The sequence below is a fragment of the Microchirus variegatus genome, assembly GCF_963457635.1.
Source record: "Microchirus variegatus genome assembly, chromosome: 6".
NCBI lineage: Eukaryota > Metazoa > Chordata > Actinopteri > Pleuronectiformes > Soleidae > Microchirus > Microchirus variegatus.
Window position 1 is genome coordinate 11,690,935 of NC_139807.1, and position 25,742 is coordinate 11,716,676.

The window sequence follows — 25,742 nt, forward strand, 5'->3', positions numbered from 1 at the left end:
TAAGTCATTTCAAAGGACTGGGTTAGTGAGAAAGTCACTTTGTGGTAAATGAAGCGCTCTCTTAGGGAAACTGACTGTGTGTCTTAATGAGAACAATTCATCAAGTGCTGATCCTCCTGTGGAAATGTATTCATGCACACACACACACGTGTGGTCAAACAGCAGGTGAGTTCATCATGTGCCAAGTGAAAGCCCTGTCCCTAAAGAGTGAAGGACACACTCTGACTGTAACACAGCGGGGGGGGGGGGGGGGGGTGGAGTTGGTGGTTGCTGGGATGGAACAAAGGTCAGCGTAAGAAAGAGAGATGCTCCAGGGAGCGGAGAGGTGCGGGGATAAAAAGACAGAGACGGAGAGCGTCGGCTGAGTGCTGAGCTCACTGTAGGAGAAAGCAGGGCGAGAGGAGGAGTGGGAAAACTGCAGCCATTGTGAGTTTTTGAAAGTTTTTGAATTTGTTTGCTCTTTAGTTTATTTAATTTTTTTTCCACAAGACAAATGTCCCAGAATTAAAGAAGCTGCAGTAAGCAGAGGAGCAAGAGGTGGGTTGAAGTGATAACCCAGAGTCAGTGGGGAGAAAAAAAAAAAAAAAAAAAGAATTAATCAAAATGGAGAGAGAGGAGCAGAGTGAGAACAGCTTACATACTATAGCTATCATTCTGCTGTGCTGTGGGGCCGTCAAAATGCTGCACCTACTGGGAGTCATCACTGTGGAGGGTGAGTGTGTGCTATCACTGCAGATTTTTACACCATTATTTAAGTTTCTGTTCTTGAATTGGGGATGTTAGGTATTATTGAGATGCTGCTTTTTTCAGAAAATCAAAAAGAAAACCCTTAAATAGTCATAGTCATTGAATAAATGTAAATGTTAGGCTGTTTGGTTGTTTAGAGATCTGAACTCTGAAGTTCTTCACTTTATTTCTGCTCTTTTTTCACAACTATACTAGTTTGTTGTCATCTGTTTTTAAAGTAGCTTTTATGTCTCATTTGGTTTTTCACATGAAACACTAAATATAGTGCTGCTAAGACTAATTCCTTATGTACAAATACAATTCAAATACTACTGGGTCGCTACTGCAAAGTTAAGAGAAAATGGTCAGTGATTATTTAAGCATGTTTGCTCTTATTTGTACAAGAACATATTTTACAGAAGTTTGATAAGTATATTATTGTGACAGCACACCATGTATATATATATGTATAGAAAAAATCCCACCCTTTATCATGACAACAACCTAAAGATAAAGAAGATTCATTTTAGAAGCATCTATAGTTGTAACCCTATATGAGAATGAACTGTGTGATTATAATAACAAACCACATAAGCCAAAAAGGAGATAATGACATGTTTATGTGCTCGACCAGTATAAAGTAAATCAGATCATCATGGTCTGTGTTATGAATTTACAGCATATACCTGTACAGTGTGTAATTATGTAGCATATGGTGGTCGTGTGCAACTAAATCTGTGTGAATATTTTCACCTTGGGCATGAATCTGAATCTTCCCCCCGCTGACAGAAGCTGAATGGCTCGGGTAATGGAAGCAAGGCTCCGAGGGCCAGTGTGTGTGTGTGTGTGTGTGTGTGTGTGTGTGTGTGTGTGTGCACAAGGTGAGGTAGAGTAAAGGACTGTGTAAGAGAGACTGCATGACATCTCAATATATAAGTTGTTCAAAGTCATAAAGCACACAACGCTCCCGGTAATGCAAACTATCGACAGGGCAAGCCGTAATACGCTCTCACAGATTGGTGCAAATTTATGCCTCAGTTTAAAAGTGTGTTTTGTAACGACGTCACGTTCCATTCAAATCCACCGTCCTGTAAGCAGTGATGGCAGCACGTCTGTGCAGTTACATACATGGAAAGGTCAGCCGGTGTAATAAACGGAAACGATGAACGGTGAATTCAATTTAGCGGGGAATGGGGGGGGGCAAAGCTGTCTTTGCTTTGCACAGTAAAACCGCCGGCCTGCCTATGATTCACTGACAGAACAGACGTGAGGAAACATTGGTGTAGCGCACCGATTAAGTTGTTTCTATTTCAAGACTGTTGATGTTTGAAAATGTGTGTGCATTGCCAAGAGGCAGCGTGAACCTTGCACTCTGTGACACTCTATTAAAGCAGAACAGGAGCCTTTAAGAGTATTGTAAGCCCACACTCATCGTATATGTACTGGATTCTCTGATGACAGTGCAATAGTCGCTGATTAAGGCTTTTGTGTTCAGTTGTAAGTCAGACAGTGACTGTGCTGTCGAGACAGTTGTTTGCAATAAAAAGACAAAGGCAACTTGATCTAGATGAGGCCCTTTCTTTACAAGGTCAGCTCTGAATAAATAATTACAGATACACACACACACAGGCAGCGGTCTAAACTTGACTAACTGAATGTGTCAGAGTCCAACACTACTTCAAAATATTTATATTACAAGAAGAAAAAAAAATCACATCACAGGTTTAATTTTCCTTTTTCCTTTTGCTCTAATATTTTATTACTTGATATTATGTCCACTTTATTGTATTATACCATTGTGACTAATGTTTCTGTTAAATTATGCAGTTTTAACATTCTGAATTGTTACTTAGAATTCATGTGCTCATGCAAATGTGTCTTCTTGCCTTTGTCATGCTCACTTTGTGTTTGTGTGTATGTGTGTGTGGAGTCATTTTTGTTACCTCTTTAGGACATTGTTCGGACTGTTGGTCCTCATGAGGACCAAAGCCTGGTCCCAGTGGAGCCTTTCTGAGTCTCTGGTTAGAGTTAGGATTAAGATGTGAATTAAGGGTTCATTAAGTGAGAACTAGTTATGGTTAAGGTTAGGATTACGGCTTTGGTTTGACTGTCAAACTGAATGGAATTCAATGGGAGTCCTTAAAAGGACAGCTGTGCATACCTGTGTGTGTGTGGATGTCCATGGGTTGTCCTCTCTTCCCTCCCCTCCAGCAAGGGGAATAATATGTTGTTAATGATGGGAACGGTGAACGAAGGACAATGCTGGACTGACCGCTAGTTCCCCTCTCCTCTCCTCTCCTCTCAAGAGTAAAGTCCTGTAGAATTTTTATGTTTGCTTTGTTTTCTGTGTTTCCTTCGTCAGATAAAGCCGACGATGACCTGGAGATGACGATGGTGTGTCATCGACCGGAGGGCCTGGACCAGTTAGAAGCTCTGACCAACTTCAACAAAAGAGAGCTTCAAGTTCTCTACAGGGGCTTCAAGAATGTAAGTGACGTCAAAGATACCAGATGGACTCAAACGGGAACAGTCTATGGCATGTGGATCACGCCATCTACACTCTTAGAAATAAAGGTTAATAAAGTGTCCTTCTACAAGGATTGAAGTTCTACCTGGAACCATTTGCTTCTGAAAAACTCTTTCCCGAAGAAAGGGTTTTTCAAGGGTTCTTGGTAACACTAATGGTTCCAGTAAGAACAATTTTGATCCAGAGAACCCTTTAAAACCCCTTTCCTGAATAAAGAGTTTTAAAAGGGTTCTTGGTGACACTAAGGAAACACAAAAAGAGTTCTCCTTTGAGGACAACCGGAAAACCTTATATGGTTCTACTTAGCTTTTATTTCTAACAGTGTTGTACTAAAGGATAGAATGAGTATAATGAAGATATGTTGTGTTTTTTATCTCCTGAGAAAACGGCACTGGAGATTATCTGTAAAACAATCCGAATGCTCTTTCTTATCTTGCATTGTATTGTTATTGTATTATGTTGAGGTCTTGTAATTTTATTTTACTTCTAAATACTCTTTTTAGATTAGTGAATCTGAGTCATCATTGGCTCACAGATGACTGTGTCGGTTTCTCTGCCGATGAAACAGCGATAAGGTGAGGTGTGATGCCGCGGTGCAATAGTGACACACCCTCGACAGAAGGTCAGGATTCATTGTTACAGTCACTTGTGCTAAGATGAGTTGAGTAAGTGCAGTTTTGTGGTGGTACGCTATAAAACTAAGTCTAAATTAAATGTCCTCACATTCTCCAATCTCCTATCAACTTTGTTTATAGCTTTGATTCTATTTTATCACTCTCTCCTCTGCCACATCATTTGTTCGTCTCGCTCCACCTTTATTTGTCCTTCCACTAGAGCGACTCTGTTAAATCCACACGCTCTCCTCACTCTCTCTTTGTCTTTGTCTTTGTCTTCCCAGGAGTGTCCAAGTGGAGTTGTAAATGAGGAAACCTTCAAGCAAATATACTCACAATTCTTCCCTCATGGAGGTAAAGAGAGAGAAAGAGGACATGTGTTGTAGTGTTTGTCTTATCCTTTCTGTCTGTGCCGTCTCGACGGAGTTTTTCTTTTTCCCCCTGCAGATGCCAGCACCTATGCTCACTACCTGTTCAATGCATTCGACACAACACAGAGTGGCTCCATCAAGTTTGAGGTTTGTTTTTGTTTATTATTATTATTTTTTTAGGATACTCGTTAGCTTTAACCCTTGAGGGAAGCTTGTCTTCCTCAAGTCCACCGTAACCCTTAGTGCTCATGTGGCACGGACCTGTGCCACAGGTTCACCCTTGGTAAATTGCCATGGGAATAATACACAACTCCTTATATGGACATCCTGGGGTGTTTGTTTATAGGTCACATATTCAGGCTTCAAAAGGCATTTTTTTGTCTTCTTATGTGTTGTTGAGTCAGAGTTATGATCACATTTTTTGGTATTGATATAAAATAGCAATAAATGTCCAATTTATTAAAAGTACTTTTTGCTCAGGTGTGTTTATATAATTGGGTAAAATGTATAGAAGACACTCTATATTGCACATTCTTATTGCCTCAGTATATATTGTACATTTATACTTTATATACATTTATATACATTTACATTCATACATTTATATTATTATACATAGTAATGGAAAAAAAAGCAGCCAAAATGCTCTGTTTTCTAAGGGTTGAAAAAAAAAAAATACATGAGACATTTTCAAACTGGAAACCATACAGCACCAAAACCAAACAATCAATTGACATATTTGAAAACATACAGTCATGATATTCCCAATGAGTAATATTAATAAAATCAATAAAAATAAAAAGCAACATGAAGACAATCACAGCAAAGCTGAATTGTGCCTTTTTTCTTTGAGTGACTTTGTGAATGTTTGATATTTTCTGGCAAACCACGACATAAGAACCTATGAAGAACACTTGACACAATTAGTTTGTGGCCAATGTATTCCCAGCTGATCACTACTGACTATATCTGTTGAATGTCCATGACAGAAATGGCTATATATTCATTTGTCACAGATAAAATCTGGCATAGGCCACACGGTTGGTGTAGTGGTTAGCACGAAGACTCGGGTTTGCGACCCCATTAGAACAAGGGCCTTCCTGCATGGAGTTTGCATGTTCTGCCCGTGGGTTTTCTCCAGGTTCTCCGGTTTCCTCCCACAGTCCAAAAACATGCAGATTTAGGGATTAGGCAAATTCGGCACACTAAATTGACTGTAGGTGTGAGAGTGAGAGTGGATAGGTGTTTGTTTCTATGTACCTGTCCAGGATATACCCCGCATATCACCGTATGCCAGCTAAGATTGGCAATAGCACCCCTTTGCAACCCTCATATGGAGGATAAAACAGTCAAAGATGATATATATTGTTCCATACAACTGTTGTCATTCCATTTTCAGTTTGTTGTCCTTTTGTTTCTCCATCAGGATTTCGTCACAGCTCTGTCCATCCTGCTGAGGGGCACGATCACCGAGAAGCTGCAGTGGACGTTTAACCTCTATGATATCAACAGAGACGGATACATCAACAAAGAAGTGCGTTTGTGACGCACAGTTCCGGTTCTACACTTCTATATTTGTATGATTATTAATCATGTTTTCATCTTGCTTCTGCTCACATCAACCTTCTGACTCGAAGGAGATGACAGACATTGTCAGAGCGATATACGACATGATGGGCAAATACACTTACCCTGTGTTGAAAAACGATGCACCCAAACAACATGTGGACGCCTTCTTTCAGGTGAAGAGTCGTTTTTTTTTTTTTTTTAAATCACTGTTTCTAATTAAAGCCAAACCAAACACTGATGATATGTTTATAAGCACGAGTAATGATGGTCACCTTTGTGAAACAGCAAATAAAAGAGAGAGAGAAACTGTATTTTATTTCACAATAAAGAAAATGAAAGAAGATACATCATAGTGGTGGAAACACTAACTAGATAATGATCGTAAATCCAGGGCTGAACTGTCATAAACTAGTACTATGACTGATTCCAGTCGTGTTTGTTGTTTGATTAACATCTTAATATCTTCCCATACATGTTTTCTCTCCACAGAAAATGGACAAAAACAGAGACGGTGTGGTCACTCTCGATGAGTTCATCCTGTCTTGTCAAGAGGTACTCACAGTTTTCACTTCATGTTCTCTTTTCTCCACCCTTCAGCTCTTTTGACAGAAAGAAATGTACATTTCATGATGCTTATAATAGATATATATATATAAATTATATAGATAATATATTTTATTGTCTCCACCTTAACAAGTCATGCTGAACTGGATATTAATTATCGACGTATATAGCTATAAAAATAATGGTTTTATCCACTGTGTTTGCCTGGAGAGAGAAAGATTACTGTTTTGTTTACACTGCCTTCATGTAATGAGCCTTTAGTGCCCTCTAGCGGCGAGTAAACTGAATTACACTGTGATTGTTACATGACTAACTGATCTGATTCTTCAACTCCCTTCTTCTTTGTGCAGGATGAAAACATCATGAGGTCTCTACAACTCTTTGAGAATGTCATCTAGAGAGAAGAGGGGAGCCACTGAAACAGACAAAAGCACAGAGCAGGAGGAGAGGAGAGGGGGAGAGAAAAGAAGAAAGAAAGGGAAGAATGAATGAATGAGGAGAGGATGAGAACATGCAGGGAGAAAGAGCTTGTCGCGTTTCCGTGCGATGGTCGCCACAAAACGTCACGGAAGGCGTCTTGCAGTGCGTGAAATCCATGGCAACCGCTGTTTTTTTTGGGAAAAACGTCCTTCAGACTTTCACCCTTCATTTGACCTTTCCGTGAACATCCCTGTAGCCTCCAGTTCCCTTGTCTGTGGCTTGTCTGTTGTCTTGTTGGACGGTGTGTACTCAATGTCATCGTGTAAATACTGTCAGTTTATGTCTAAACAGGACTGGAACTCCAGCTGAGAAGTGAGATCAACTCCGTGCATACTTATGTGCATTCGAGGCTTAAATATTGTTCTTTTTCAGGTCAATTTTTTTGTGTCAATACAACAAACGAGAGCAATATTGTGAAGCGTGCAAGACAGAGGCCTACAGTTAATTTAACACATGTATAGTGCCATAAAAGAAAAAACTTAATCGTCTTGCTGAGTGGCTCCGTTTTGGAGGACAGGTCTGTGGTGAAGCATCTCACAGATCTACCTCATCTGTTGTCCGTCAAATACTACACTCAGACATGTGCAGGCTTGCACAACTGAGTGTGACGTCAGCACAGCCTGCCACATGTCTTACATCTGGTGGCAGCTTGTGACTGAACCCCCCCCCCCCAAAAAAAAAAAAATCCTGGTTACTCCCACTGTGTGTGTTCCAGTGGTGTCAGTGTTTCAGTGTTGTAATGATGCAGACTGTAGATATTTAACTGTCGTCGTACCCGTGGCTCCTTCTCGCCGTCTGGAGCAAATCTGTGTCTGTCTGTGTGTTTCTGATTCTGACTCCGTCTTATCTAATTGTTTTCCTGTCAAATTGGATGTCACGTTATTTTTTTCTATATACCTGGCATTGATTGTGAAATGAAGAGTCCACTTTAAAGGCGTACAGATACTGGGGAGGGTGTGCATGCATCTAAACGTGTGGGTGCCTTGATTTGGAAGTTACTTATTTATTAAAAATGTATTTCATTTTAGCCCATAATAGTTGGTGATTCCAGAGAGTTTTGTTGTTAATTCTGTCAACTCAGAGTGACCAACCTTTCACTGTGAGAGAGAAACAGACAAATGGGAGGTAGACGGACGACATATACGACAAGCGTTAAGACCTTTTCACTGATTCTGAAGGAATGGAAGCCATGTTTCAAATGAGAGCCATCGTTTTTGAAGATATAGAGCAGATCATGAACACACACACACACACATGCGCACATTTCTAAATGATTTACTGTCACTCACTGTGCTGCCAACAGAAAAATCCTTGCTGAAGATCAGATTTGTTGCAGGTCATCTCAAACGTATCCAGACATTATTCATGACCGACTGACGGACAGGAAGACAAACAGATAGACAGGCCTACTGACACAGAGACAGTGATTACAATGGTCAGAATGAAATAATGTGTGTATAGAAATATTGTATAAAATCATTATATTTATCAATAAACTTTTCAACAAACAAAAGTGATTCATTTCTCCCATTTGTCAACCCATAACATTTCATTTTTTTTATTATCATTATTATTATTATTATTACGTGTATGAAAAACTTAAAATCCTTTTTTATGTGGCATTATAAAGATCATGAGCAAGGGTCACACTTACAGTCTCATACTGTTATTTACACATATACAATTTAAGTACAAAAAAAAAACACTTCTACATCTCTATCTCCATCCAAAAGAGATATATGGCCCACAAATAAAGCATGATAATGTGCGTATGGAAAAAAACCCCCCAAAAAAACATGTCACCACCATTGCTAAACATGCATTACAGCGTCTCATATTCTTCTCCTCCTATAACATAACATTTAAGCATCGTATTGTTGCACTACATCTGTGTACAGTATGTGCAGGTGATTTAATATATGTCAGATTTGAAGAGAGTTGAAGCACCAGAACAATTTAAAGGAAAAATTTGACATGTTTTCATGGAACTACTAATAATATCTGCTTCAGAATAAAGTGTTAAAGCAAACCTAGGAAATAATAGCATGTGTGGTGACCAACTCCTTAAAGCCTTTATAGGTTCATCATTTCTTGCTTCCTGCTTTAGTCTAATAACCAGAATAAGCACAAACATAAGAGGACAATAATCACTGGGTGACAAGAAACTTTAATGACAAATTCGGGGGGTTTGAATTCCTCTTTTTGAAAAGTCCAACTGTTCCAAAGTATATACTTCCAAGATTTAGTCCAAGCTCAGTTCTGTTTCTGCTTAAAAACAGACATCACTCACCATCATCAGTTGAAGTCCACCCACAAAGCTGTGGCTCACTCCTCAGTTGTTGGTTTTTTTTTCTTTCCCCACATTTTTGTTTTTTCTTCTTCTCTCCATTGCATGAAGCAAAATAAGTCCCGCTGTCCTCATGTAGGCCTAATTGAATTTATTCATCCTCCCAGGGATAACAGATGATGCTTATTGATTGCAGAGTGGTGTTTGGTCTCTACTCCCTTTCCTCGACCCAGGGTTGGAGGTTCTGCAGGGCATACAGGGAGGAGTTATGGGCGCACAGTGGGTCCGACACCGCTGATTCGCTGAGGGACTTCTGGAGGGCGGACTGCTGCAGCTGCAGGATGAGGCGGTTGGCCTGCTGACGCTCCGCCTCTCTCTCCTCGGCTGTCTGTCTCCTGCAAGACAGGGAAAATATTTTTACATTAGGAAATGTTAGTAAACATGAAGAATACATTGGGGAGACTAAAAACAAAAACCGGAATAAACAATGTAGAAATGTAAAAAAAATAAGCATAGGCAGCAAACAATAGCAGCATTTTTGCAAATACAAATATACGTATTTATATAGAGCGACTGCAAGAATAAAAATATGTGTTTAAAGCGTGACAAATCAACAACAACAACACAGAAAATACATTTCTTGGATTTCCTGAATTGTTGTATTTTAGGGAGATTTAAATGTTATTATTATTATTATTATTATTATATAAAAATATTAATTAATGTCTACAACCCGTAGTTTAATATTTGTAAAAAGTGAGAACATAATATAAATGTTTTTTGTGTGTTTATCCATTAGTTTATTTTATTTCCGACTTCCCGAGGTCAGGTGACCGGAAATTACGCACGGGGTCACCTGCTCAACGAGGAAAGTTTGGTTTTGAACAGGGCAGCTGCTCGTGGCGCGAGGCCCTAGCTAGCTCGTGAAATGTAGATTGCTGCTGTGTGAACTTCTCTCGAACATAAAGTTTCATACCAACCTCCACTTGGTCCTGCGGTTCTGAAACCATGTTTTGACCTGTGCGTCTGTCATCTTCAGGCTCTTGGCCAGGGCCGCGCGCTCGGCGCTGGCCAGATACTTCTGCCGGTGGAAGCGCTTCTCCAGCTCGCAGATTTGAACTCTGGAGAAGGACGTGCGAGGCTTTTTCCGTTTGGGAGGCGTCCGGTTCTGGTACGGGTGTCCTATCCGCCGCGTGACGGCGAACGGCACCAGAGAGGCTGCAGGAAAGAGGGGAGACACACCGGTGAGTTTTATTTTTAACACCAAACTGTCAGTGCTATATTTATGGAATGAAACGCTATATATCACATGATGCCCATTGAGACCGTGTGTGCACATCTGTAATATAAACATGTGTCTGGCCACAGAACTGGAACCAATATTTACAAACAGATAAATAAATAATGAAATTAATCCTTATATTATATATTATAAGGTATTTTGGATTTAACAGATGATCTCTATGCTATTTACAGAGTGCATTAGGCCCGCTGGCCTGTTTATTGATTCTTTACATATCTACTGCACTAGGCCTTTGCCAATATGGACTCCTATTAATCTTCAATAAAGCAGGATGTGCTGCCTGTAATAACATGTTTTAAATCAACTTAAATCCGACTATATTGACCGTGTCTTTCTGTGCACTTTCGTCCAACACAAACAATACCCTCATCATTTTTTTTGCATCTATAATTTATGATGTAAATAATGTGACTGTGTAATATCTTATTACCACTAATTCAGCCCATGAATAACATGAATTATGCATTTCCACTTGTATAAATATTATAACAAGAACTAATGTTGTTGGTTTTTGATTCTTGGAAAAACAAAACGTATACAATAAATGTAAATAAAAATATATTAGTCATCTGTAAATACTTGCATTATACTACGACCTTATAAAACGCATTTAAACTTGAATAATTATTGTGCATTTCTCTGCTTTAGTCCGTGTAAATAATTAAAGTGGGGGACATTTCAGTTGGCTGAAAATAGCCTTTACAAATACTTGGCACAGGTGTTAGTTGTTTTAAATGGTCCATCAGCAGTTACTAACGTTTTAAACATCATCCAATATTAATGAAGGTAAACCCATTAGGACTAACGGCTGCCCTACCTGATATTCTGTCCTTGGCGAACCTGTTTCCGATCCAGGGGAAACACAGTCCTCCAAACCCAGGCACAGCGCCCTGCACAGGGGCTGGGGGTCCTGTGGATGTCATGGGTCTGTGGGCCGGGACTCGAATCACTCCCCGACTGCCCAGACCTCTGCTCTCACCGTATGAACCAGACGCCTCCATTGGAGACATTATACCGGAGAGTGAAATTGACAGCGCGGTGTATGAGGGCGCGCTGGCCCCGGTCGGGCTTCCCAAACTGTAATAACCGTCCCCGCTGCTTAAATCGGATTCACTCTGTCTTCCAGCAGTGCGCGCGTTTTCTGGCTCAGTCCCGGCTCCCAGGATTTGGTCGATGCCGAAGCTGATGGGCTCGTGATGTGCCGGTTTTGGAGGCGGGCTCGGCGCGCTGGGTGCTTGCTCCATTGCCGTCTTTTTTTTTTTTTTTTGTTATCGCAGAAAGGGATGAAGAAAAAAAAAATGGAAGAGGATGTTTTCAGCGCGAATAACAACAAAAGGGTCAAACTGTACCAAAAGTCATCGCCTTTAGTGTCTCCATCGCTGTCCAGTCGTCCTCCCCAGAATCCAGCGCGTCCTCGTTGTCTCTTATCAGGCCTCTTTCTGAGGACTGGCTCCACTCTACAGGCTGTGGTGAAAGTTTGATGGGCGTTTGGAGAGATGTGACGCTCTGTCCTCCTCTCAGCGCGTCAAAACGCTCAGTCTCGCAGCTCCGTCCTCCTCCACCCCTCTCCACCTTTCATTGGCTGGCACCGGAGTGACTGATTGAATGTTAATAGGGGTATAGGCCCAGAATTTGGCACAATCATTTAGATTTCCTAAACACGGGCGTCAGCTTATTTTAGATATATACGCATATAAAAGAATGAATTACATCTTCATGACCTCTGCGCGAGAAGACAAAGGAACAAACAATTTATGACGTATAAAAAAAATATGTCACCGTGGATCACAACCGTCTGACAACACTTTCATAATTTCAGACAAATAGTGTTTTGACAGTCATCTATCAGTGTTTCAGGTTTATGTGTTTTTAGAGATGATTGATAAGCGCTGGTAAAGTTTTTAATCTCACCTCGGAGTCTGATGAATTGATACTTCTGCGCATTATCACCGCTCCAGACGTGAAGTGCACATCATCTGTTCTCTCGCTGTCTGCGTCACTTCTTCAATCTGTATCATTTACTCGCATGCGGTATGTGCGGGGAAAATAAGTATAGTGGAACTGTTTGGAAGCTATTAGGGACAGTTTTGGAACCTGGAGAGTATTTGTTTTTTTTATATTGTTTTATAAAAAGAAGGAACAAAAGAAAGACATACCAGCCTGAATTTATTTAGCTTTATTTAAATCCTGTAAATCGACAAATCCCTGTGATAATTCTGTCACATTCGCCTGCAATGTGGTTTTTACTGTTTAACAGTTAAAGCTATTTTTGACTAAAATAAATTAACATGAATCCTTTAAACGTTGAAATACACAAATAAAGTAAGCCACAGTCATAAAAACATTACTAAAAACAACTAATTATACATTTAATGACGATGATAATGTTAATCACAACAAAATACACAAATAATAAAGCCATGGTGATCACTTTTATCGGTGCGTAATTACGCACATCCAATCCGTGGTACTGAACCCATGGCGCAGCTCTTTAAAAATGAAAGGACAGCAGCCTTGTTGAACATTGGCCGTGAATCATTAGCACCCATTGAGCTTGGCAAAGCGTCGCGTGGCCTTATTTGTTCCTGATAGCCAGTGCCACATTAAATGACCTGACAAAGGACGGCCACGGGCTGCTTCAGATAAAGTGTCCGGGCTCAGGAAGCTGCTAACCGCTCAGATTCAATGTAACAGGCGCCCAAAGTGACCAGATAATTTCATTTTCACCAACTTGTCTGGGCCAGACAAATGCGTGTCGGGTGTGGATGCGGCAGGTGGCTTTTTAAACGATCACATTACAGTGCGTTAACAAACTAGTGCCCTACATATTCATTTATTGACAGTGTGGTTTGCATTTGACTTTTTTTTTTCCTAATAAGGCACAATTGACCAGTTCATTACTTGCTATTTTGTAAGCCCGCAATGTTCTGTGTAAATAACAATATGCATTATGCTGCAACATATGTGCGTTTTATAACCAAAATCAATGAAATTAATCTAATGATGCAAAAATAATATTACTAATAAGACAATAAACTTATTAAATAAAATGAGTGGTTAAATTGTATTTATATGTATATATATGCTCCGCATTTAAAATCAAACAAAGGTTGTGTACAGTTGCAAGGTCATATATATTTTAAATAAAAAAAAAGGATCTGCATATCGCCCTTCACAATAAACTCTTATATGAAGCAATATGAGCTGGGACAAGGCCCGAGGTGTTTGTTTGGCAATATGGACACAGACTGAGTGTTGGCTGTGTCTCTCTCTGCCATATGTGAGCTCACCGGTGGCTTTTGATGGGGGAGAATTGGTCTGTTATAGCTGTCATCTTTTTGGGACAATTTTGTCCACGTTTTAGTTTTCATGACATTGGCAAAATATATATATATATATATGTATGTGAATAATTGAAACTACTAATTATGAGCGATATATACACACACATGGACCTGGTTGATTTGACGATGACTCATAGCCAGAGACCACAACTGAAGTGAATGAGTGTTTCGTGGAAATAGTTAATTATCTCCGTGTTTCCTCCGGACCCTTCCTTCTCTCCTCAGTCCCTGCAGACCGTGCACCAGCAGACGGGCTCTCACATGCACGGCTGCAGATGTTGGGTGTTGGTAATCCGGTGTAATCCAATGATTATGAGAGATTATGACACATTAGCTTTGACCTAGCGGGACAGCACCATGACACCGGTTATCCCAGGGAAAAAAAAAATTATAACACGCATACAGAGAGAGAGAGAGAATCCTCACAGCAGCACTTCTGAATCTAATGATGGTCTGAACGACTGCGGGTCCGAGCTCTTCATGGCCTCACAGCAGATATTGAAAAAGGAAAAAAAAAAAAAAAACCTGATGCCACCAGTGATCTTAAAACACACAGACCCATCATTGAAAGCGGTTTTATGGGGTGGGGGTAGTGGGTGGTGGTGGGAGGGGGGGTCATCTCGTTTTGACCAAAATATTTGGTAACAGAAAAAAGGCCCAGAGCGCGCGCACCAGCAATTAACTTTGACATCAATCCTCGTTTTTTCCCCACAGGCGATAAAAGCTGACACCCCCGATTCCAAAAGTCTAAAAAGAAACGACAACAAAAGAGTGAAAGAGTGCGATTTGTTTGAGAAATTACCACTTGATCTGCATAATCGGGGGTCTGGGCTGCAGCTCCGTACCCGCGGGCTGCGTTTTTATTGCGCGTCTCTTCGCCGTTATCAATTTCAGCAGCGCGCCTGACTTTTTAAAAGGGGGACGAGGCCGGCTGCTTCTGAATAATGAATGACACGCTTTTATATTGTCGCTAAAGTGCCCGTGATGTTACAATATGAAAAGGCAGCGGTAAGTAATAGTGCATTTAAAGGGGATGTAGTGTATTATTATGATGTAAAAGAGAAGGAGAGAGGCGGTGGAGAGAGGAAGGCGAGTGGAGAGCAGCACCCAGAGAGAGCGAGAGGGATGGAAGGAGAGAGAGAGATTGTTTTATTACAATAAGAGGAGATGAGTTTGCCTCGCAGCGAAATGGGGACCAGTTAATGAAACTTTACCGCAGCTAACGATTTCCCCTCCCTCGCTCGAAAAACCGCCCTTATGAAATATTTAAACTATTTAATATAGGTAGTATTAAGCTGAAAGACACTGGCATCGGCCATCTGACAACATTTACAAGGCTTTGGGTTTTTTAAAGTTGGATAAACAAGGCTTTATGGCCCGCTTTTCCCTCAGCCCACATGGTTCTCCAGCAGGAGTCGTTATAAATCACCAGCACATTGAGTGCAATATAGTGAAAATGTGCTTTACTGTTGTGCCACTCGATGTAGTCTAATTTACACGTCTATCCATATCACTGCTATGTTTCTTTTCACACGCAACACAAATGCTATAATTTACAGGGAGGAGAGGGGGGGGGGCATCCTGTCAGTTTATGTCTGTCTTCTCTACAATAGCATAGCAGAGCATGGCCCCCATGTGTGTGTGTGTGTGTGTGTGTGTGTGTGGGGGGGGGGGGGGGGGGGATAGTGTTTCATATTGACATGCTCAGTGGGATTGTTGGATGAGAAGAGAGGAATGGGATCCCCCATCAGGGAGTCAGTCGGGACCATCATCATCATCCCCGGGTCGTCACTGGACTACAGCTCTATGTGGACACCGTTTAACTGCCAGCCGTTTACAAAGCACATAAACCATGTGGAGTGTCATTCTAAATATGCCAAGGTAAACACTGAAGGGTTACAGTTACCCCCCCAAAAAATGAAGACCGTCACCATAAGAGTCATCATTCTCAACTTGATGGCTAAAAAAACTGAAATGTACCTTTTTTAGTTGCTCATTTAAAGCTAAAGTCTATTTACTTAAAGACAACAACAGTGGAAAACTCTTGTACACATGGAAACAAAACAGCAAACAGTAAAGCAGCTTTCAACATGATCATATGCACAAATCGGCCGTGTACGGTTTCTCTTTTGCAAGTATCAGGATGCATATCTTACCACATAAAGATGCCCTAATATGGCAGATATTAGTTCGAGCGAACATTGCATTCTTGTTGCACTCGGAGAACAATATACTTCTGCTTAATGTGTGCGTGCGCGAGGGTCGACCATGTTAGCCTGTCTGATGGTTGAACGCATGGCTGCATCTTCACGCTGGTTAAAAGTCGGAGAGAGGGGAGGGAGACGGGGGAGGCAGGGGAGGATGGAGAGGAAGAGAGTGAGAAAGGGGAAGTATGTAACCGCACAGACATGAATTACAGGGATGGACGCATAGAGCAGAGAGTAAGAACAGGATGGATGGACGGCCTAAGTCTGAGATGTGAGAGAAAAAGTTAAAGCATTAATGGGGATCATTTGGGCTTGATGATAATTGAACACATGGCTTGAGTTTAGAGAATAAGGCTCCCATGGCTTTGTCTTTGTGTGTGTGTGGTTGCATCGGAAAGTTAAGCTCTCAAAGTTTCTCTGAAGTTTTCGTGGGGACATTTTTTTTTTTTTTTTTTTTTTTTTAGATAACTTTCAGAGTCATCTGCCGTCAACAAAATGAATGATATCATTAATAAAGGAGCGTGCCTGCTATTGCTATAATGACTTATGACTGATTTATGGCTGTGTGTCAGGGAGTGTGCCAGCGTGGGCTTGTGTTTAAGAGCAGCTGAGTGCTCCTCAATGCCCCTGGTAGTGGTGCTAATGTGTTAATTCATTACTGCTTGTAGCAAGTTGCATTGTGTCAGAGCTGCGTTTCCCCCGTCTCTCTCTGTCTGCGTCCTCTCCACTTCATAAAAGCGGATTATCGTGCATGTCGCCGCCGTTCCGCCCATTCTCTCCTGCCTCTTGACCTCCTCACCCCTCCTGTTGCCTGCCTGCGGGGTGCTAATGCAGGGGAGGAGGGGAGGGAGGGGACAGAGGACCAGCTGCCACCAGCCATAGAGTTCTGCTGCCTGGCAAAGGGAGCAACTTCAGCCCCCTGCTTTGCTGGGCCTTCTGGCCCCTCAGGGTAGGGGTGGGGGGGGGTGTGGGGGGGCCACCAGCCTCATGCCACCAGCCCCACCTGTCTTGCCCCAGGCTCAGGAAAGCGACTGATTAGACATACACACTCACATGTACGTAGCACCACTCAAGCTGATGAGGCCTGAAGATGTCAAGTCTCCAGTAACTTTGATTTAATTCACTCCCGTGGAAGTAAACCCTCGTTTGAATTGAAAACATGGCAATAAAAAGTTACGTTTTGCACTTTTCAAAACATCCTTTATTTAAATGCAGCTCCTTGTACATATACACACACACGCACTCTCTGCACTGCACCGCACCCCTCCTTCCACACACACACATATGGATACACAGAGGCACTTTGCTGTGAGGCGTGAAAGAGCGAGAGCTAAGTGAGGCCACTCCAGAGCGCTATTCTCTATATTGATTTCCCATTATCAGAGCCCAGTCTCTGTGGAGTCATTAGTGCTGGGATCAAACAGACAGACAGAGAAGGAGACTAATACCAGTCACTTACACCAGCTCGGGGAGATCACCTTACTTCCCTCAGGGTAGGAAGGCCAGAGAGGAGCAGAGGAGGAGAGAAATCGAGGAGGAGGGGGGGGGCAGGAGGTAGTGGACGGATGAGTACAACAGGCTAACAGATGGAGATGGGGATGAGTGGAGAGAGAGAGAGAGAGAGAGAGAGGTGGGGTTTTGCAGTGATAGACCGTCTTTGATCACTTTATTTGGCTGATGTGTTTTGCCTGTTGTAGCAGATATGTCCTCTTTTCTTGCCCTCTTCTATTCCCTGTCCGTCACTGCCCAAAACTCCACACTGTCTTAAAAAAAAAACATTGCTGGCTTTTTTCTTTTCTTTTTTTCATATCTAACTTAATTGAAGTTCTCATGTTTTCAGAGATGGCTGACTTTTGTCTTTGCCCAACCTTGTAACATGTAGCCAATATAGTTCCTCATCCTCCTGTCTGTCAATAATTTTATGATAAAGATGCAATGATGAATGGTTTTCATGTAGCCAGCAGCTGTCCCCACACCACAGAGAGACAAAGAGAGAGAGCAAGGAAGAGCGAGAGACCTAGGAAGAAAGAGGGGAAGAGGAATATGAAATGTGAGATACTCATTTTGGTCCCTTGCTTCATAATTTCTGTGGATTTATTTATTCTCTATGGATTCAGGAGGAACAATGAATTTGTGGTATGAATCAACACCATCCATCTTATTCACTTCTGCCTGCCACTGAGCCCCGTAGGTGGTGTTTAGGCTTTACTACACACACACATACACACACAAACACACACACATGCATGTGCATACATGGACAGACAGACAGACAGACACTCTGAAACACACACACATGGCTCAGATGGGGGTGACCCTGGCCTGACCCCCCTGCTGACCCCCAATCTGTTCCCCAACCTCACACCATGAGAGACCGGGGCACACCAGGACGTGGACACACACTCGGAGACGCACACACACTTTGGCATAACACGTAGTGTGTGAGCTGATGGATATCTCCTCAGACAGTATACCATGTGTGTGGGCAGTGTATGTGTGTGTGTGTGTGTGTGAGGCTGTAAGTCAGTGTAGTGTTGTACCCTCTGCCCCCTCCCACTGGTGTTAATTGATTCTTGGTGTGCTTTGCTGATTGGTGTGAGGACCCCTAGAGGCGGGCCCAGTCTACACCGATGACCCCTCCCCATTAGTGTTGCACCTTGTATGCACGGATACACACACACACACACACACACACAGGTTTGCACAGCTATTCTTGTTGAGACATACCATTGACTTCCATTCATTTGGAACAACATAAACACAACCTTATCTCTAACTTTAAGCACAACCACCAATCACATCTTGGCCCTAAACTTAACCAGAGCCTCAGAAATGAGGTTCTGTCTAATTAAGATCAAGGTGATCGTCTCCATGAGGACGACAGGTCCTTACAAGGTCACTTGTCCACATGGATACACACACTGTTGTTCTTTTTAGTACACTGCATTGACTTACATTTGTTTGGACAACCTTAACATGTCTCCAAAATGAGACTCTGTCCTAGTAAGACCAGGTTTTGCTCCCCATAACCTAGGACTACTGGTCCTGAACAGGTAAGATGGACACGCACACAAACTGTTGTCGCGTTTTCGTTGATTGCACAAAAATACACACAAGCACCGACACACCAATGTCATTCAGGGGGTTTTCACACCCTGGTAAAGAGGAAGCTGGCTCGCTGACATGAGCAGATTGTGGATCACATGAGATGATCCACACAGAATGTGTCTTTGAGGTGATTCATGAACAATATAGGTGGGCAAAGGTGTGTGTGTGTGTGTGCGTGCAAGTGTGTGTGTCAGGGAGTGCGCCAAAAAGACAGTAAGAGAGATGAATCTCTGGTTATTAATTTCCAGCCGCGGCCCCTGGGTGAGATGTTAATATAGGGCTGATTGTGACTAATTTCTTATTAATTGCCATCAGCGATTACACAGTGGCCACTAATGTGGCTAATTTGTTGAAATGAATTTGGTTTTCGGAGGCATTTTAATTGCTGCAGGTGGGCAGCATCAACCGCACAGAAGCTGAAGCGTTCAATTTTTTCAGCTGGAAACTTTAGAAGTTGTGCTCGTGTATGAATCATATTAGTATAAGGAACAGCCTAGTATATAGACTGTGTGTGTTTATGCCTCTCTGTGTGATGACATACACGCAAACTAATCTGTGTAGTATGTATTGTAAATGCCACAGATATCTTATTCATCAGGTTTATGCCCCCCCACCTCCATATATCTCTCGACGTTCACGGCCATTGCAGTGGGGACACGGGGACGTTTAAGTTGTAGCCTTTGTTTGTTGAATGTTTATAGCTTCCGTTAGCACAGTCTCAACGACCACTGAGGAGCCAGTAGATACAAAATCCAAATCCCCTATAAAAGAGGAGATGCCCTCTGGGCAGCCATAGCTCATAGTTGGCCTGATTTAGTGGCAGCCAGGAATCTGGGCTTGAATAAAGACAGAGAGAGCGAGGGCAGAGTGGAGGAGAGAGAGGGAGAAAGGAAAAGATAGCTCCCCGTGTGATAAATAGCCCCGGCTCTCTCTATTGCATTAGCCGTCCGGGCCGATAGATTGCGAGCCCAATAGACCCAGACGTATGCGATTGGTTTCTCATATAAAAGTTGCATATTAAATTCCTTCACAGGACTGTGCCCCTCTAGCATGAAGGAGGGAAGGAAGGAATGGGAGTTAAAAAGCAGAAAGTGGAGAAAGGAATGGAAGAGAAAGAAAAAGGCTTTTTATGAGAGGTGAAACAAAGGCAGGAGAGTTGGGGATGCTGGAGAGGAAGAGGGAGGATAATGGCAGGAGAAAAGTAGCTTGATGGTGGAAAAGACAAATGGTGATGTCATGTATTTAATAAGTCAGTGGATATTGGGCGATGAGTGCGACCGTACGTCCATTTAATCAGTATTGCTTCTCAATGAAGATTTCTCTCTTGTTTTCGCTTACTTGCACCCCTCTCCTGTTCTCAGCCTTTCTCCGCGTGCTAACGACCACTCTAATTGTTTCCCCGGCTCATTAAGATGCTGATGTTTTAATAGTAATTAATCCGTCATTTGCCGACATGCAAACACGGACCACTGAGGTTTGTTTTACACTGTTTCAATACACTGATAATGCAGTAGCCTAGTCAAAGGAGACAATATCCTGCTAATTTAGCTCATCACTGTTAATTGGTTGTTAAGTGCCTTTAATTACCAGGCAGGCTTTGGGACTTGGGTTCTGCAGAAGGAGGGGGATCGCGGTGATTGTCCCTGTCTGGCTAATGGATCTTGTATGAACTTTGAAAGCTGGAATAAATGACCAAAGAGGTGAAAAGAGAATCACACTGACCCTGCTCTGTTTTCTATCGGTGGTCCTTTTTTTTCTTCTCCTCTCTCCTCGTTTCCTTTCTTCTTTTCCTTTTCTCCGTCCTCTTGTCCCTTCTTCCATCTCTGTCTTACTCCCCATCTCTTTCTCCCGATATTATTAACTCATTAAGTTTTTTTCATTATTTTTAATAAAAGATGAGTTATGGCTTTAGCCTCACTGTGGCAGCATCCCCCCCCCTCACCCTCCTCCTCCCTTCGTCCCCTCTTCCTTCCCCTTCAAACCATTTACTCCCTCCCCTCCCCTCCCCTCCTCTCCTCCGTCCTCCCATTTTCTCATTCCTTCTTGGCCATATTGTGCCTCCTCTGATTTGTTTGACCCCTGAACTGCAGTTTCTGACCTCGGTGTTGCTGCTTACAACCTTCTGTCCATCTTCTTAGCTTTCGCCGCAGTCGTTCACGTCTATCAATCATCTCCATTTCTCATAGCGCTGAGCAGTTTTTAGATGGCATTCATAAGATTTATGATTCATGATTCTCTCTCTTCTTCTGCGTGTGTGTGTGTTAGGGAGGGAGGGAGAGAAAAGGAAAAAGAGAGTGAAACAAAGACAGACCAGAGAGGAGGAGGACGAGTAGCTTGTCGATGACACAGTTGAATAATGACAATATCTATGATTGATAGCTTATACAGAGCGAGATGGGTGTGCAAACTGTATCTCTCTCTCTCTCTCTCTCTCTCTCTCTCTCTCTCTCTCTCTCTCTCTCTCTCTCTCTCTCTCTCTCTCTCTCTCTCTCTCTCTGTGTGTAGGCCCACATATTATAGTGACTAAAAGGACAGTTTATATGTTGTGTTTTCCCCCTGCATTAATCTGATGTGAAAGAAGCAGTGATTAATGGTTTTCTCGCAGTTTGAGCTGGAAGTGGTCACTCCGGAAAAGAGACAGAGACGGACAAGTTTCAAGTGGACGGAATCACCGAGGGACACATGATGTTTACGAGGGAATAGAAGCGACTCGAGGAGATGAAAGAATAATAAACGTCTTTTCTTTAGAAAGGAGCGGCCGCACTGGTTTTCAGCTGAGAGAAACCTGAATGAAACATCTGACATTTATACAGAGACGAAATGCTATTTAAATGCTTTTTAAAAGCACTTAATTCACCTTTTTGTTTTATGGTAGTAAAATACTTGCATGCTATGTAAGTACTACACATTTCTCTGTGCAGAAATGTTTCCTAATGTCCAGCACAGTCGGTGAGTGACTTCAGCCGACCGTTTAACTTAAGTCAAGTGGACATCTTTCAAAGTTACAGTTGCAATTATACCAAACCTTCCTTGCGTTTCCATTAGCAGTAATAATACCCTGCAGAGTTAAAGACGGTGAGGAATATGCGTCATCGTTCTTCTTCAAGTTCCAACGCTAAATGCTGCCATTTATTTTTTTATTGCGTTATGAAAAATTAGTTTGTCACATTACGTCTCCGTCCAGTGAAACGGCAGCGTCAGAAAGATGCTCCGACGTGGGCAGTAACATAACTCTTGCTCAGAGCAATCACACTGTGTTTTAGAACGGTGCTACTATACGTTTTCCTATTAATTTACTGAAACGGTGGTAAAACAAAATGGAACAGTTAGAAGCACAATTTCAAACACAGTGTGCGAGTGCCTCTGTTTGCAAAGTTGAACAAAAACACACTCTGCATGTGTGAAGTCACCATAGTCGGCCTCATATTGCACCAAAACGCCAAATGCATGCATGTCCTCAACACGGTCACAAAGAGGTACTGTAGACTGCATTCTATTACATAAATCAACCTTTTGCATTGTGCGCATATCAAGTAATTGTAATTACGTCAGCTTTTTTGGCTTCTGGTGTCGTCTTCATGCTCAGTATCGCTGGCACATCGCAGCCTCATCTGACATCCAGTGGTGTGCGTACACGTGTACATGACGAGGCTCTTATCAACTCGAATTCTTGCCAACGCCGCTTGCTGCCAACTCCCTCTTCAGTCTGCACCCTGATTAGGGTTCGGTTTAATGGTTTTTCTATGCTTTAATATTCATGCTAGTTTCCATTTATCTTTAATTTTCTTCTATTATGTGTTTGGGGAGTTGTTCTCCCTGCAGTGCGTTACTGTTCACATTCTTGGAGAGTTTTTTTTTTTTTTTTTGACGGATCTGTGTATCCATTTGCGATGAATGGTGCAATACTTCATACATGACTGAACAAGCGTCGCACACATTGTTTTCTTTATTTAATGGTGTGATGATCACCCAAGAAAGGTATTACTTCCTATATAACAGGAATGGAATCTGATGACTGATGATTAAAGTAGTAATGTGTGCATTGATTAAGGCACTTTTACATCTAACTGCTCCTGAGGAGCCGCTCACGATATGATGATGATGGTGCTGTTAATATATAGTAGTAGTAGTCGTGTGCAATCAATAAAACGTATACATCCATTCTGTGCAGTATCTTAGCTGAAGGACTGTGCTCTTCTGGACACAGATCTCAGATGTTGAGATCACTCTCCCAGTTACAACCCCTAGTGCTCCCATCACCACTGGGACCACAACCTTTACTCCATATATATATATATATATATATATATATATTCCTGCATCAGTTCTCAAAGGAAATAGCATGAAGTGGGTAAAAGGTTAAATGTTAATGTGGCAATAATTTGCGTGTGACAGCCATGATGAATTGTTTCCAATGTACTCGTATTCCTTACCTTTCATATAGTGTTCTCTGCATCATCAAACATGATAATCCCTGTTCATGACTAACTATAGCCCACTTTTATTGCCTTGAAAAATGCTAGCAAGTGCTATATTCATAATTTAATCTGATGTTTATTGGTACGATATACTGTTTTTTTTTTTTTTGAGGAACAGTTCATGCCATTTTTTAGATTTCAAGTATGATGGAACACGTGTGCTACATTTGCCAACACAGAATTTAGGGGCTTTTCACAAGCGACACATAACGGTAACAATCGGTCAACACATTCAAATGTCTATTCATCTATTCACCTTTTTTTGTTTGTTTATCTTAAACATCCATCTTTAATTAAGTAATACGTTCAGTTACATTGTGATATTGGTTTTTCCACTGGTGTGCAGTCTTGAGTCAGCAAACGGTGTCGTTGAAACCACAGTTAGTCCAAGAGTCGGGGCCACATGTTGTCCTGCGCGATGACAACTTCAAATATTAACCTTTATCCACGTTCGCATCTTCAATGGTTCGTTCCTGGATGGATCCAGCTGTGTACGAATAACCGATTCTTGTTTCCTTGTTTGCTAAATGATTGATGGGGTGAATGGTGACAGATAGAGACACAGATGACGATGATCAAAACGTTATCTTCTTATTCAGTCACTTGTACAATGTGTAGGTCTTTCACAAATCATTCACTTCACCATCTATGGTGAATTTAGATTAGCGCCAACTGTTTATGGTGATTAGTGGGTTAATTTGTTGTTGTGTTAATCCATGAATACCCATGAGCCATAGATTGTGTTGCCAAAGAAAGAAACAAAAAGTAAAAAAAAAAAAAGAACAAACATTTAATATTGTTTTTTGTCAGTAAATGCACCCCCGACTACGGCATTAGCTGCAAAGACATTTTCCCTGATTCTTGGAAATATTGTTATATTGCAGCATATAATGTTTGCTTTTCTCAGAAGGCTGGGGATTCCTTATTTCTCTCTGAGGCTTGGCAAATATCTTGTACACTGCTTCAGTTCAGAGTTTGTGTTAGTTCACATGATGAATTATGGGTGAATTTATATACACACACTTCCCATGTGCTATATAGCTAAATCTAAAGTTATTGTGTGTGGGTCACCACGTGTGTGGTGGCATTAGATTTTGCCCTCGGTGCTGTGTTTCTGTAAAGGCCTTGCAGCATATTGGCAATCATAAAGAAAAGAACTGTTTGTTGTATTGTTGCTTTAACTAATGCACACTTACCAAGCATGCATGATGAGAAAAACTATAAGTTGATACTGTTCACAAGAAGCAAGCGGAGATAAAGAGAGCGGGATGTGAAACTGTGTAATGCATCTCCTCTGTAGCGAAAGTTGATTTCTTGGCTTCACGTGCATATTGCCATATGGCCTGATGCACTGTGTGTGACGCTGTTAGGATCTGTAATGTCACAGTTCATTTACTGTAGGGCAGACATGTAAGGGCTGTCGTGTTGTGATTTATGTAGATCTACTTACATGGCTTATTAGGTGCTTCTGTTGTGGCACCGAACGCTTTCAAATGGAAGGGCTGTAAATCGTGGTTCTTCTTTTTGTGTGTGTGTGTGTGTGTGTGGACTGATGTGCTTTCTCCTCGGGATGGAACCCAGCATCCACCTCACCAGTGCATACAACATGACCTGGGTGGACAGACCATAATAAGAAACGAGAGATGACTCGTTTGGGTTTGAACGACGTACAGCACATGTGTCAAACTCAAGGCCCGGGGGCCAGATGTGGCCCGCCACGTCATTTTATGTGGCCCGTGAGTGATTAATTGGTCTTCAAAATCTGTGTTAAAATAGGTCGATGCTGCTTTAAGGCGTGCGTTGACCATAAACTACATTTCCCACAATGCATGGCTATTGCGTTATCCGCAAAGTGACAGTGACGGCATCACCATCACCATGGCACATCGCGGACCGGGTTACATCTATAATGCATCATATTTGTAACTTTAATAAGTAATACATGCAGAAGGTTATTTAGCAATATGTTACAGAGTAGTTACCTTTATTTTACATTATATTTGGTTCCATTTATTCTCTTTGACGGTTACATCTGGCCCTTTGAGGGTAGCAATTATGCTGATAAGGCCCGCAGTGAAAATGAGTTTGATACCCCTGACGTACAGTATTTGATTATGGCATTTTATAGTAGAACAGTGTATCTATGTCATTGATAATGCAGAAC

The 25,742-nt window shown here is 41.8% G+C and overlaps 2 protein-coding genes across 3 annotated transcripts in view; one reads left to right on the top strand and one right to left on the bottom strand.

Annotated features, from left to right (window-relative positions):
• kcnip1a (Kv channel interacting protein 1 a) overlaps positions 1–6,840 on the top strand; it is a gene marked incomplete at its 5' end in the record, with an annotated part of 38,405 nt that extends 31,565 nt beyond the window's left edge. For both annotated transcript variants that reach the window (XM_083891046.1, XM_083891047.1), the window contains 7 exons: positions 3,089–3,213; positions 4,152–4,221; positions 4,315–4,385; positions 5,665–5,772; positions 5,876–5,980; positions 6,297–6,359; positions 6,722–6,840. In XM_083891046.1, coding sequence (XP_083747172.1) covers positions 3,089–3,213; positions 4,152–4,221; positions 4,315–4,385; positions 5,665–5,772; positions 5,876–5,980; positions 6,297–6,359; positions 6,722–6,769 — 590 coding nt within the window. In that variant the 3' untranslated portion in view covers positions 6,770–6,840. The remainder of the gene's footprint in view (positions 1–3,088; positions 3,214–4,151; positions 4,222–4,314; positions 4,386–5,664; positions 5,773–5,875; positions 5,981–6,296; positions 6,360–6,721) is intronic.
• A 2,509-nt stretch (positions 6,841–9,349) lies between these two features.
• On the bottom strand, positions 9,350–11,685 carry tlx3a (T cell leukemia homeobox 3a; the record flags this gene model as incomplete). The annotated part of the gene is made up of 3 exons (XM_083891643.1): positions 9,350–9,533; positions 10,119–10,356; positions 11,259–11,685. The coding sequence occupies 3 exons, from the start codon at positions 11,683–11,685 to the stop codon at positions 9,350–9,352; spliced, it is 849 nt and encodes a 282-aa protein (XP_083747769.1).
• Positions 11,686–25,742: the final 14,057 nt, after the last annotated feature.